The sequence below is a fragment of the Myotis nattereri genome (genome assembly GCF_964212035.1).
Source record: "Myotis nattereri genome assembly, chromosome: 1".
Lineage (NCBI taxonomy): Eukaryota > Metazoa > Chordata > Mammalia > Chiroptera > Vespertilionidae > Myotis > Myotis nattereri.
Genome location: NC_138075.1, coordinates 162,447,027 through 162,462,244, shown reverse-complemented (window position 1 = coordinate 162,462,244; position 15,218 = coordinate 162,447,027). Strand labels below are relative to the sequence as shown.

The 15,218-nt window shown below is 39.0% G+C and overlaps 1 protein-coding gene and 1 long non-coding RNA gene across 2 annotated transcripts in view; one reads left to right on the top strand and one right to left on the bottom strand.

Moving 5' to 3' along the window:
* The window catches only part of LOC308515128, a 62,489-nt gene that overhangs the window by 15,639 nt on the left and 31,632 nt on the right, over positions 1-15,218 (top strand). The window lies entirely within an intron of this gene.
* The window catches only part of EMCN (endomucin), a 105,040-nt gene continuing 95,867 nt past the window's right edge, over positions 6,046-15,218 (bottom strand). Inside the window, exons 11-12 of the mRNA XM_081085630.1 lie at positions 14,205-14,278; positions 6,046-10,340 (exon numbers count right to left, since the gene is read on the bottom strand). Of these exons, the coding sequence (XP_080941756.1) occupies positions 14,244-14,278 (35 nt within the window). The 3' untranslated portion in view covers positions 6,046-10,340; positions 14,205-14,243. The remainder of the gene's footprint in view (positions 10,341-14,204; positions 14,279-15,218) is intronic.

The following is a 15,218-nucleotide window of genomic DNA, read 5'->3' as shown; positions in this document are numbered from 1 at the left end:
GGAGTTTCTAAACCTGAGGATTGGGGCCCTAGATTCCTTGTAGCTGTGCCATCTAATGAGGTAGCCATTAAACAGCATGGCTATTGGATGACTGAATGTGGCAAGTCTGATTTGATGGGGTATCAATGTAAAATGTATACACCTGATTTCCAAGGCTTAGTTTGGAAAAAACATTGCATTTTTTCATAGTTTTAAACATTTTTTATAAACATGTTGAAATAATTTCATCCATTCTTTCCAGTTTTTTTGTAAATGTGGCTACTAGACATCTTATTTTATTTATTTTGAAACTTTTTTGTTCCATTGACTTATTTATTTTATTGTGACACTATTATGTATGTACTCATCCCTCCCTCCCCCCACGCCCTGCCAGCTTCACTTTGCCCATCTTCACCCAGCCTTCAGCCCCTCCTTCCCTCTGAGCATCACTATACTGTTGTCTGTGTCTATGGGTTATGTATGCACATATGTTCTTTGGCTAATCTCTTCATCTTCTTTCATCTACCTCCCTCCCTCTCCCCTGCTTCCCCCTGACAGGTGCTAGTCTGTTAAAATTATATATTTGGCTCACTTTCTATTTCTATTGAATATTATGGCTTTAGACTATAGAAAATTTATCATAGGATTGTGACTCTAGTGGCATAATTTGCTTAGATGTCAGTGGGTATTTGAGCTTTTATAATTTTATTAGCTTAAGACATTCTGATAATAAGTGTCTCCAAATATGCACCCATTAAAATTTTTTTCTCATGCAGTTAAGGTGTTGATAAGAGAATTTTCTCTTAAGTCTTTGGTGACTGAATGACTTCTTGGTGATGCAAGGACAATTTTCGATAATCCAGCAGCTAAGGTGACAATCCAGATAAGGTGGGTAGGCTAGTTGATCTTTCAAGTCTAAGGCAAGAAAAAAATTTCAGCTTCTCTGATGGAAATGGCTCTGGACCAGAATTCAGAAGACCTCGGTGAAGCCAAAGCTTTCTTGGCCACTTACAAACTAGTTGTATGTTCTCCAGCAATAAATTATCTTGCCTGGAGCCAACAATGTGTTTTCATACCTATGAAAGGAGGGAGTTAATACCAGCAACACAATCCACCCACAGGGTTATTGTGGTAAGTGGAATTCTGATTGATAGAGTGCTCAGTAAAATTTGTTGTAAAGCCTTATTACATAAATAAGATGTTTTGATTGTATTACCTTTTAAGAGACAGTAAGATTGTATATATATATATATATTTGTTTTACTGTATTTTTTGAAGGGAAAAATATATACATGGTATTTATTTAGCAGAGTTCTTGCAGAGCCTAAACTGATACTTCTACTATCTGGCCCCTAATTCAGCCAGAGATGATCACCTTAGCTGTTTCTGTGTTCAGTTGCTGTGAGGCTTATTACCACAGTGGTAAAAAATAAATGTATATTTTTTCTGTAACAACTTTAGACAGTAGCTAATGACTCCATGCTATGAGTAGAATTTAGCTCACTAATACTACTTTGCATTCATCTTCCTCTCACCTCCCACATTTTATGATCTATATCACTATTTAATGCTTTTATTGCTTCTTCTATTTAACTTTAAATAATATAATTAAACTCATCTTTCTCCTTTTCATTAACTTAGTGTCTCTTGGTTTTTCCTTGTGTAAAATGAAATCATTAGGGTCCCTACTGCATCTTCCCCTCTCCTTCTCTCCATCTTGTAACTTCTTTGAACTATGCCATCCTATCTAATAAAGATGGAATATGCAAATTGACCATAACTTCACAACAAAGATGGCAGCACCCACAGCCAATAAGGAGGGAATATGCAAATTGATGCAACATGGTGAGAGGTGGAAGATGGCTCCAGGCAGGAGCGAAGGCAGTGCTGGCAGCCAGGGGAAGGAAGGCTTATTTTTGCATGAATCTTCATGCATTGGGCCTCTAGTTACTTTATACCTTCACAGTTTCAGTTCAACCTTAATTTCTGTCAACTGAGTGATTCCAAAATTGAGAACCTCTAAACACATCTTACGTGATCAGGATTAGATAAAGTGTATTCACAGCAGAATCCAGCAGTGAGTTTTTCTTTTCTTAAAAGGAGTTTTGGATAATTCTCCTGGGGCTTCCTTCCTGTGGACTTAAAACACCATACCTGGGTATGGTAGAGAAAGCCTTACGCTGTTCTAGTCCAAGAAAAGCCTATGTATAAGATGAGAATGACAGTACTAACTACACTTAAATCATCATGGCTTGTACTTTCATGAGAATGTTTGCCTAAACGTTGTAATGTCTTTTAGAGAATAATGAAGACCTGCCTCCTGATACCCATAATAGGAAAGCACGTATTGTAATTGGTTGTTATTGCTGTCCATCATGTTGGGATAAAAGAAGTGGACAGGTTACCTCGAAGGACAGATTAGTTTATCTTTAGATCTTCGCCCTAGATGGATCAAAATTTTAAAATCCACCTTTTAAAATACGGAAATAGAGTGGGTGAGTTATAGAAAATCTCAGGTCTTTGAAACAGTTAAAGCAGTGGTTCTCAACCTTCTGACCCTTTAAATACAGTTCCTCATGTTGTGACCCAATCATAAAATTATTTTCGTTGCTACTTCATAACTGTAATGTTGCTACTGTTATGAATCATAATGTAAATAACCGATATGCAGGATGGTCTTAGGCGACCCTTGTGAAAGGGTCGTTCGACTGCCAAAGGGGTCGCGACCCACAGGTTGAGAACCTCTGAGTTAAAGAGATACTCAGGTGACTGAGTTTGAGAACCCAGTGTATATAATCTTTGATTATTAATTAAATTGACTAGCAAATAGAGAAGTTCTTCTGGAATCTTTCTACTAATGTTTGTATCTCAAGGGTGTGAACTTTTTATTGCTTAAGTAAAATACCTTATTAATTAGTTTGGCTCAGCAAAAAGAAAGAAGTCTTTCTTGATCTATGGCCAAAACAATTTCCTAAAATAGGTTAAGAGCAGGAAACATAATCCTGTGTCATTCAATTGTGCCACTTAAAGTCCGCTATTCTAAGCATCAAAAGCACATATGTTCTTTTGGAAATATTTTTGACTGTGTGTTTTTCCTTTCTTCCAGCATTAAAAAAATAATTAACAAAGCAAAATAAAAAAAATCTTCTGTTGCATTTTCCTGAAACTGCTTCTTGCTGCCATAAGACACTACTTGGTTGAAATATATTTAGTTTCTTCAATGCCCCTGGGAAAAGAGGCAGACCTTTTCCTGAATGTGGCTTCTGCTTCTGTTTAATGTTGCATACCAAATTATTTGTCTTTATTAACTTTCTTTTTTGTTTGTTTTGAAGTTATTGTTTCTCATGCTTGGTTTATTTGCAGGCATCATGCTAATCTTCTCAAAACCTTCATATTACCATTTTAGAATCGAGAGGATGACAGATGGAACCTAGACTTAAGCTCGTGTCTAACTCAGAACTCATCATTCATTCCACTCCTCTGCACTGTACACAGTGTATGCTCTGGGAGAACAAGTGATGCCACATAACTGATGGTGTTCCATTTCATCATTTCAGCTTGGCTGCCCCTATTAGCAGTAAGTCAGAAAAGCTCCCTCCCCCCCCTCCCCCAAGCTCTATGTTTCATCTTCTATAACAGACAATAAGCTCTTACAGGGAATTATCATCATTTATGGTGTATTTTCATAACTCCTGTGCCTAAAATAAAACCTTGGCCTAGTAGGAGGTAATAAAGCTATACTGATGATGATGAAGATAATAACTATTAGCATTTAGTATTAATAGATAATTTCAATTTCTGTTCCCTTCCCACACACACTTTTTTAAAACTTCACTTTTGAAAGCTTCCCACACTTCTCTATCTAGATAGTTTGACTTCAATTCTAAACTTCACACTCTACCCTCTCCAGAGTGAGAGCTCAGCTATCAGAAGTCGCTGTTCTTCTTGTGAAATAAAAATTTAGGGCAATCCTAGGGAGTGGGCCATATCACAATAACGGGATGGAGCTGAGACAGAGCACATAAGTCTAGAATGCCAAAGTGAAGTTTAATCCTTTTCTAAACATAATTCTTAGATAATAGAGACATTAATTAAAACCTGCCTCTTGCAGCATATATAGGACAAACAGTGTTCTGCACTCAGTAGGTAAGTGGGCTTCCTGCGAAGCCAGCAGAAACCTCATCTGTGCCTTCTCCCATCTATCAAATCATCTGAGCTCTTTGAGTTAACGAAATGGCATTGCAATGGAAGCAGCGATGTAGTGGTTGATAGTGTTTGTTTTAAATGCTTTCATTTGCTTTATTTTTTAAATTAAATGTATTGGAGTGACATTAGTTAATAAGATTATATAGGTTTCAAGTGTACATTCCTATTATACATGATCTGTATAATGCATTGTGTGTCCAACACCCAAAGTCAAATCATCTCCCATCACCATTTGGCTCCCTTTAGCATTTACTACCCCATTCACCCACTTCTCTCTGGTAACCATCATAGAGTTTCTGTGTCTGAGTTTCAGTTTTATATTCTGCACATGAGTGAAATCATATGGTTCTTAGTTTTTCTGATGACCTGTTTTGCTTAGCATGATATTCTCAAGGCCCATTCATGTTGTCACAAATGGCAGTATTTCATCTTTTCTTACAACTGAGTAGTGTTTCACTGCTTATCTATAACACATCTTCTTTATCCAATCATCTATTGAAGGACATTTTGGTTGTTTCCATGTTTTGGCCAACATGAATAATGCTGCAATGAACATAGGGGTGCATATATCTTTGCGAATAAATGTTTTCACATTTTTTTATGTGTAGACCAGAGACCCAGTGTATGAATTCATGCATGGGTGGGGTTCCTTGGGGTAGCCTGCAGAGATTGGGCCCCCAGCCTCACAACCCAAGCTCGCACCCCCAGCCTTGCAGTCCAGCAGCCCCTCCTGGCACCTAGCCTTGGCCTGGCACCACCTGCTCACCTGCTCAACCATCCTGCCCTGGGTCCTGCTCTCATTGGGGCTCATCGAGACCAGCAGTGCCTCCACTGCTGCCCACTGCTGTGTCGCCGACATCCGCCATGTTCCATGCCAACCCCTGGTGGTCAGCACATGTCATAGCAAGCGGTCGAACTCCAGGTCTCCTGGTTGAACTCCCAGTTGAATGACCACCCAAAAGGACAATTTGCATATTAGGCTTTTATTATATAGGGTACCCAGAAGATAGATTGTTGGGTCATAAGGGAACTCTATTCTTAATTTTTGAGGTACCTCCATAATATTTTCCATTCTTACCAGCAGGGAATGAGGTTCCTTTTCCCCCACAACCTGGCATGAGCCACAAAGTGAGTGAGAGGGAAAGTGCTGGAATCCTAGGCATTCCTCAGATGGCTGCTATTTGTGCTGGGCTTGGAGGTGTCCATGAGAAGCCAAGCTGTGAACCAAGTGTGGCTGCTTCTAGTGCTGGGCTTGGGCCACTTAGCAAAGAGCATGTTGAGGCCAACTCTGCACCCAAGTTGGGTGGAGTGGGGTCTCAGGGAATCACTAGGGCAGAATGAGAAATGTTAGGTTGGCGCTCATCTGCTGGCTCTGTGAGGGGAGGACTCAGAAAAGGTACAATAGCCTCTACCAGCACTTCTGTCTGGGAGACAGTTGCCCCTCCAGCTCTCACCCTGATTCCAGACAATTCAGTTCCTCCCCATATATCCCTGGAGCCTTTTGAGCTGCTGCCCCAGCATGGGGCTCAGAGCAAGTGAGTTTGAGTAAATCTGTGTGCAGGCCCTTTAAGAGGAATGCCTAGGATTCCAGCACCCTCCCTCTCACTCAGCCACAATCTCTGCTGAATTTTACAGCCAGAGATTATGGGGACTTCTCTTCCTTGGCACTGGAACCCTGGGCTGAGGGTTCTGGTGTGGGACTGGGACCCCTCGCTCCTCAGGGGAACTTCTACAGCTGAGCTATCCTTCCTGGTTTTTATCCGGCACATGTGGATGTGGGGCCAGACTGTTCCGCCTGTCTGCCCCTCCTACCAGTGCCGATGTGGTTTCTTCTTTTTATCTTAGCTGCAGAACTTCCATTCAGCTAGATTTCAGGTGGTTCTGAATGATGGTTATTCTATAGTTTAACTGTAATTTTGATGTGGTTGTAGGAGGCAGCGAGTTCTGCATTTAGCTACACTGCCATTTTGACTAGAAGCACCCGCTAAGGGTATTTTAATACAACTACTAAGGTGTGAATCTTCTGGGATCATTGATCAAAGTGATCAATGAGGATTTTCCAAAATGGATGATCAGAATGTCTGTCTGCCCTGTATGATATCTAGGAATTTTCAGCATACAACTAGTCAGTAATCTTTACCTGGTTACATGGAGTTTCATGCTAAGTGTATATACAGCTTAATATCCCATTAACAGATACAAATTCAACTATATACAAAGGGTTTTGTTTTTTTTTTGTTTTTTTGTTTTTTTTTTTGTTTTTTTTTTGCTATGTAGCTCCCTCCTGTCTGATGCTCTGCTCCATGAATTCCAGCTACCTGAGTCTCCTTGCGCCAATCTACATCTTCTCAACTCAGTGTGCTTATCAGGTTCTACCTAGGTGTCCTCTTCTCTGCAGCTAGACTCAAATGTGTCAGAGTTGGTTGTTCATAGTGATCACAATTTTGTCCTCTCTTCCTAAAAATCACAGCTTAATTCTGCCTCTGTCTACTGAAGCAGCTGTTCAGTTTTATAATTGTTTATAGTGGGATGATAAATCTGGACCCTGCTTATACCTATGGCCAGGAGCATAATTGCATAACCCCTTATTATAGATAAATAAACTGAGATTAGAAAGACTGAGTAGTATAGTGATGAAGAACAGGGACTTGTGATTTAGGTTGGAATTCAAATTTTTGCTGTTTACTAGTTTTACAACCTTGGGTAACTTATTTATCTTTCTGTCTTAAAATGGATATGCTTATGATAATGATCATGATAATAATAAAAATAATAATATTAGAAATTGTCTCTTGCTATTATTGTGACGATTAACCAAGATGATAAAAGTGAGTTTTTAGCACAGTGCTTGTCACAAAATGAGTCTTGGATATGGTGTTAGCTAACTAACAATATTATCCTTAATTACTTCGGTGGAATTCTGACTTTAAGTTGAGGAATGCAATATTGATTAACAAGATAGATGTTTTTTCATCACTTATCAAAGCTTGGTTTCCTTTAAAAAGTAGCCAGAACAGGAAATAGCTATATTCAGGCCCATAGGACAAATCCCCTTGAAACAGTGACAAGGTACACTCATTTAACGAAACATGAGAAGTCCTGTTAGTGTTTGCAGGGAAAATTTTTAAGAGAAGATCTCTGGATAACCCATCACAAATTCTCAGTTCAGGGTACTTATTTAATTAATCACAATGATGGATATCTTTAATATTAGGCAAAAAATAACAGTTCCATTGCCTTGAGACTATAATTACTCAAAACATAACTCTAAAAATTTTATTTTTGTTGTTGAAAGTATTGCCAATGTCACCTCCCTCCCACCCCCCACATTGACCCCTTCTAGCCCACACCTGTTGCCTGCCCTAGGCCTTCACCACACTATTATCTGTGTCCATGGGTTATGCATATATGCATATAAGTTCTTTTGTTAATCTCTTGCCACCCACCCACCCCCGCCTTCCTCTGAGATTCCATAGTCCGTTACATGCTTATATGTTTCTGGATCTATTTTGTTCATCAGTTTATTTTGTTCATTAGATTAAACATATGAGTGAGATCATGTGATATTTGTCTTTCTCTGACTGGCTTATTTCTCTTAGCATAATACTCTCTAGGTCTGTTACTCTTCGAGACAGCATGGAGGGACCTAGAAAACATAACTTTTAGAGGACATGCCCAGTTGTCTTATTAGGACTCTGTGCAAACTTGAATGATCATAAATAGAGCTCAACAGAGAAAAATCAGGAAAAGCTAGCAGGTTCACTGCTGAATGTTCTCTGATGTCCTGAGTTGTATATCAGGTAGACAAGAAATAAGACACACAGATTTGTCAGAAATGTAATGAAATATTTCAGCCCATAAAGGAGAATTTTGAAGTCTTCTATGGGCTGATTATAGCTGGTGTGTCAGCCAACAACATTCCCTTACTTTTAGATAACAAACGTGCCAGCTAGTTAGCTCTTGTTTGTGTTTTACTATAGATAGACTTAAATTATATTCATATTGTCATGCAGAGCAAACACATAGAAAAGTTTGCCTTTGATCTAAATACAGCTATTCCCTCTCTGCAGTGACATTTGAACTGTATATTAGAATAAAGAGCGTGTAACAAGTGAGGCATAGAAAGTAGACAATTTAAATAAGATAATTAAAAATCTAATTAATTATAATGTTGCCTTGAAACTTATTTCAATAGAAGGTTAAGTTAATTTATGAAAATGCAGACATCTGAGATTGATGCTCCAAAATGCCATGAATATCTGCAAATTCCTGAATTTTCTTACCACTCTGACTCTGAAGATTTAATGCAATAGTTGTTAGTATAAAGCATATTCTTTATGCACAATTCTTGAACTAGAATAAATTTTATTCTTTCATGGCCATTAAGAAGCTTTCCCTTTTCCAAATCATTGTAAATTCTTCCAACAATTCTTATGCAAAGTCAAGAAAATGGTTTTTCTAGACACCAGAATAACATATCACTGCAGTAATTTAAGTTGCAGAAGAGTTTGTTTCTCTCAGCACATTCGGTGTAACAAAGCTTCTGCCGAGGAGCTCAGTAAAGCATTCTAAGGGTGTTGGCATGTTTTCCTTCTGAAGACAAATGCCCCATGTTTGGCACCCTCCAGACCCTGTGGCACCAGTATAGAAGACTTTTAGGTTGGAATTAAGCATGGATAGAACATCTCTCATGGGAAAGTGTATGTATTGGGGATCCTTGCACTTTTCTCTACCCTCTTACTTTCCTTTTCCCCTTCAATTTCCTATCTTCCTTCTCAAAGAAACACGAGGAGATACCACTTAGAAATTTAGATATGCTTGTTGGTGTCTTAGTGCGCAGACATCGGAAAGCTAAAACCAAGAAAATTATTTATATAATCTTTAAAGCTGGAAGTTTTCAAATACACTGCAACAAAAGAAATTTAAAGGGTAGTTTTATATACGCCGTTCAGATTCTACTGCACTGTCCTCACATCACTAGGATGATTTAGCATTGACTCGGCGAAGGTAATCATACGAGAGAGCTGCCACTGGCAGCTTGTTAGTTTCCGAGCTTTCCACAGAACTTCACCCAACATTACATTTTGATTGCATGCATCCAATAAGTGGTCAAGGTTGATCAGTCAGCTTTCAACTGAATAATCTGCTCCTGATGGAGCGGCAGCTACAATCATATGTTTTTTAAGGAAAGGGATACAGTGAAAAATAATATTACAATCATGTATTTATGAAATGTTCATTTCTGTTAACAATCACTGCTAGGACAAATCATTACATTTCTAAAAGAAATTTAAAAAATGCATGGAGATAGTCTTAATTGAAAGGATTACCCTCAATCCTGCTTATGTTCTTAACGGATGCAGTACAGTGTCATAAATGCCCTTACATCCTTGTTACATAGTGTGAATTACAAATAGAAAGATCAAAGAAATGGTATGACTTACCCCTAACAGGGTCTAATACATAAATCCTCTGTCCCTTTCTCACTTATTACAGATGCCTTTCATTATAGAGTTCCCATAATCTAAGAGTCAATCCAAAATTTTTCATAATTATAGGAAGACAATACCTTCGCCATCTTCACGGTCACATTCTGATATTTTAGTGTGTTGAATACAGTCAATATTTATTAAAACTAACATATGAACATATGAATAAAGTATCTTTATGTACAAAGTGGCACATCATGATTTCTACCTAATATTTAATAATACACTTCCCAATTTTCCCTGCATTAACATAGTCATAGTAGAAAACAATAAATACAAACATTAGGTAATAGAAGAACCCCAGGAAAGAAGGAAAGGCACCATGAGTAAAAACTGCCACTTCCGGAAACTTTAAACTTGAAGGAAGGTCACGTCGTCAGAGAACCCACATGCCTGGGTTGCCTGGTTAACTGCTCACAAATGCCTTTCCTAAAATTGGTTTTCCTGAGAACGTTCCCAAACAATGTACAAATGTGCTTTCTCCCATCTCAATGGACAGGAAAGAGCCATGACTTTTTATTCTATCATATTATTGCATATCATCTGGACATCATTTTGTTGGGACAGGTGACTGGTATAGACTGGCGAGCAGGACTGGAAGTCAGGATCAATCCCACAGGTCTTTCTCTCTTTCTACTCCTGGAGCATAGAAGCTGAAGATTAAGCCTGTAGGGAAAAAAAGTTCAGATTCCAAGAAAGTGAGTAAGTAGAGATGTTGGATATGGGGTGAATGTGTTAGTGACTAGAATAATTATTTTCCACCCAGTAGAGTCACTTGAAACTGCACATGTCTGAAAGGAAAACCACTATACTGCCTCCTAAACCTGCTCCCTCTCACTCCATAATTCCCAGCTTTGAGATTACCTCCATGACCCATCCAGTCACTCATGCCAGAAGTATGGACATCAAACGTAGTCCTAATCTTCTTCATTCCTCACTCTCCACATTCAGTCAATCACAGAATCACATGTGCCTGACATTTCTCTCTTCCATTCTGTCTCTTCATCCCCATCTCTGTGTCACTGCAGATGTGGTAAGTCCTGTCCTTTTCCGAGAGAATACCGCAATAGTTTTCTGACTTCTCCGCTTACAGTCTCATTCCTTTTGGACTCATCTTTCACAGTAAACATCAGCGATGTGTCTCAAGCACAAATCTCATCATATTCCTCTTCTAATTAAAGCTCTTAACTGTACCTTGTCACTAAGGGACATAATTCAAGGTGTGTTGCTTAGGGTGACAATGTGGGTAATTAAGAAATTTATTGGCAACGTTCATTCTTCTCCTAATAAGTAGAGAGAAGAATGACCAGGCAACTCTCTGCATCTCTTTCATAGGAAGCAGAGCAAGGACTTTGGTTGATTATATTGGGGCAGAAACAACTTTCTCTGTTGGTCTAAAAAGTAGCCGGAGATGGGAAATGGGCAGTGGCCTGACCTGGCAGGGGCTAGATGTTTGCTGTGTGGCAATGCTGGGGTTTGCTAGAGTCTGGGAGGAGGAGGATATGATGGGGGTGGGGCAGGCATGGTGCTGGGGTGGAGACCTGCACCCTATTCTTTATGGCACAGTTGGCAGAAGCAGGGTCTTTGGTAGAGTTGGTTGCATTCTTGCCTTGCATAGGGGAAAGGTGGCCACTGGCTTCCATGGCATGAGGGAGAGGCAGTTTGAGGAGCAGAGAGTGGCCATAGGGGCTATGTTAAGCCTTAGTTTGTGGAAAGGACTGCAGAACAGGGTATTTCTGATGGTCTCCCAGAGCATCTGCAGCTGACAAGAGGGTTCAGCATTAAAATCTCTCTAAATTTCAGTGTATGTGTCATCTTTACGAATAATAGTAATAATACAGGACTTTATAAGCACTGAATCTCTCACAACCTTAAAATTTCATAAATTTATAATTCTTACAAAGAATAAATTATTGCTTTTATAGTAAAGTATCACGATAGGCTCTTTAAGTATATTAACACTTTAGAAACAAAGAAGCACAATGATCTTAGGAGAAATGATTGTTTTAGCCTGGTTTTTGGATGTGGAACCCAATGTAATTATTAACCTAATCTATACTTTCAAATGCAAGATATGAAACTATTTACTTCACCAGTATGATTTTTCAAAATTACAAAAAAGTTCAAGTAGATTGAAGGTTATATATTTTGGTCTTGATTCACATTTTTGATTAGCAGTAGTATAGGAATCCTCTATACAATTTTATGTTATCATTTCTATTCCATCCTCCATAAATGATCTGTTCATGGTCTTTGCTTTACTTTTCTATTTCCCAATATGTATAGAACATCTTTGTATGTTTAGAATATTAATGAACCAGTGTCGTATTTATACATTTCCTCAATTTGTTTTCGTATCATTCTCTTTATATTTGGAATTTTTAAGTCATAATATAGTAGAATTTCTATCTTTTCCATTGATTTTTCTTACATTGTTTTATGTTTTGAAAATTCTTACTCAGTCAGGCACTTAAAGCATACCTAATTTTTCCTCTATTGTCTCTTTCTTCCTTTAGTCCTTTATACATTTTCTCGGTAGGATATTACTAGCTCCTATCCCCATGCCCACACTGATTATTGACCACTTCATTCAGACCATTTGTTGGCATCAATAAGAAGGAAGTGTGCTTTCTCTACTTCACATTTTCGCATTGAAATTCTGGTCTTAGCTGAAGTCCTATGTAACAGCAAATCAATTCCTTTAGTGATGTCATCTTTGCTACTTCTTGTCATAAGAGAATTAATATCAGAAGAAGAAAACAGTGCACATTTGCATTTAAAACACAAATGTGTATTGAACTGCATAGAACTAACATATGTCTAGTCTTTTACTTCAGTGGCCTTCAAAACTTAACACAAGTTATTTTTGTATTAATAGCTCTTTTGACAGTGGTCCCAGTTATTGTTTAACTGAACTTGGCTCCTCTGTAGGTGAACTTCCAAGTAAAGTCAAGTGTTTGCAGCATAGATCAGCTAGGTAAACATCTGGATTCATGTGAGTAGGGTAGTGGTTATGATTAATGTTGCATCAACCATTTTTTCTCAAAAATCTGCAACCAATATAGGAACAAAGGAGTTTTTTATTACAGTGTCTGTAACAGCATCGTATTAGTGGCTGGGCAGGTGACATAGGGAGTAGACACAACAATGATAATCTTCCCCCTGGACACTACCCAGAGTGACTGCCATTTTGGTCAGGCCAATTATGGGCATATATATTTTTTGTTCTTTAAAAAAATATTAGTTGCCAAAGGGCAAATTCTTCTGCAGGTTCTAAAACGAATCAAATACTAATTGTGAGGGCTCTTAATCAATGCTTCATATGAAAATAAAATGAGTCAGAAGAAAATATGAACCAATTCTAGGAAAGCAAAGACAATTGCATGCTAAGCTGGGACAGTTAATTCCAGGAGGCCTAAAATTGGCTTTTGCTCTTTTAAATATATATTTTATTGATTTTTTTACAGAGAGAAAGGGAAAGGGATAAAGAGTTAGAAACATTGATGAGAGAGGAACATCAATCAGCTTCCTCCTGCACACACCCCCTACTGGGGATGTGCCCGCAACTATGGTACATGCCCTTGACTGGAATCGAACCTGGGATCTTTCAGTCTGCAGGCCGATGCTCTACCCACTGAGCCAAACCAGTCAGGACAAGGCCTGCGCTCTTTTAATGAAATGAGAAATACACCTGCTTTGCCCTGATTCCTGGTTAAAGTATGGAGCACGCAGAATAGCAGTGTTGCTTGTAAACATAGTTTTGAAAAGTTTTAATTATTTATTGATTAACTATTATTGTAGTGAAATTGATCATCTGCATATGGTAGTCACTAAAATACCTGGAGGGCTTTGTCACTCAGCTAGTTATAGACCAAGAAATTGTCTGCATGACTGGCTTGGTATAAAAAACTCCAGGTGAAACTACATTTTGGATCACCTTGTTTGAGGTGCTCTGTGCACACATCCATGGTTCCTGGACCCAGAGAGGAAAGACATCCTGGTGTAGTCCTTACGGAGGGAGGACAATCGGACCTCCAAGCTGGCTTCTCTGGATTTCATGCCCTGTGCCAGCTTTTGGCGGTATGCACACCCCAACACTAATGCTGCTGCTGTGTCATAACCTTTCCTGGAATAAACTACACATTTGTCAGCATTCTCACTTTAAGTCCTGTGAGTCTGGAATAGCAATAGGACCCTGTCTAAGTGCACTGTCAGTGTGTGTATAGTGACCCAGATACAGGCAAACTGCAATGAGAAGGAAACATCCCCGATAGGCAGGGACTGTGCCATTCTGAGGTAGGCCGGGCGACTGGAAGAACTTTTTACAGCCCCCCCCCCCCCCCCCCAGCCATTCATTGCTCTGGCAAATCATTTTAGTGTTTGTTTTTAGACAAATAGACAATGATGGTTTCACTGGCACAAACCATTAACTTTTCTCCTAATAAAAGTCTTTGAAAGTCATCTAAGCTGCAACCGGCTAACAAAGCAGACATTAATGAGTAGCTCAGAGAATGAAATTAGGAAACTTACATATTTACTGCCCAGGTGTGGGGAGGATTCATCAAGCTGTCAGTTTTTGGTTTTTCCTTGTGCAGAGCGCTCACCTAGGAACAGAAGATGTTTTGAACCTTAAGCTCAGGGAGTGAATAAGGATGAAAATAAAGTTTCTTGGCTTGCTTTTGTTTTTTAAGAGAAGTCTAACTTCCCTGCAAGAATGACATTAAAGCCACAATTTGCCTCTTGGTATGGCCTTTTCACAAAGACTTATGAGCTCTTTTAGGCCATTATCTGTTTCACCCTAAAGGAGCAATGGACGCTAACTCACTCCCTGGGAATGGTGTGTGTGTGTGTGTGTGTGTGTGTGTGTGTGTGTGTGTGTGTGTGAATGGGAGGTGATAACAAGAGAGGTACCCTAGGGAATGAGTTATTGATTATTGCTTGCTCCATGAGCTGGCCCTGCCTCAGTAAACCTATGTCATATATTTCAAGTGCCATTTTATCAGGAACACATTCTAGGATCCTCTGTTTAATTCAGTGAGAGTTTTGTGAAATTGAATTTATAGGTCAATAGGAACACTTTGTTGACATACAGCATAGCAGAGGGGACATTACTCAAGTTAACAGTGTTATTCCATTTAACCTAGGAAACTGAGAGGCATGCCCCTGGATTCATGATCAACACATTTCACACTACCTGCATCTTTCAGACAGACTCAAATATCAACACCTGTCACACTACATAAAATCAAAATGGATTATAGTCTCCAGCCGATGCTCTACCCACTGAGCCAAACCAGTCAGAGAATAAATGTCATTATGTTACTCCAGGTTTTATCTACCAGTTAGGAAAGCTGTCTTTTGGGGACACCATTGATGTCACCTGTTATCTGCACAGTCATGGAGATAATAAATAGTGCCAGAAACCTATGAGGAGAACAAACCCAGTTTGTTCTTGATATTTTTCTTGCAAGAGTGCCTTAGGTCCCATGCTCTGAGAAGTACCAACGCCATGACCCTCATGGCCTCTACCCCAGGACAGCTCTT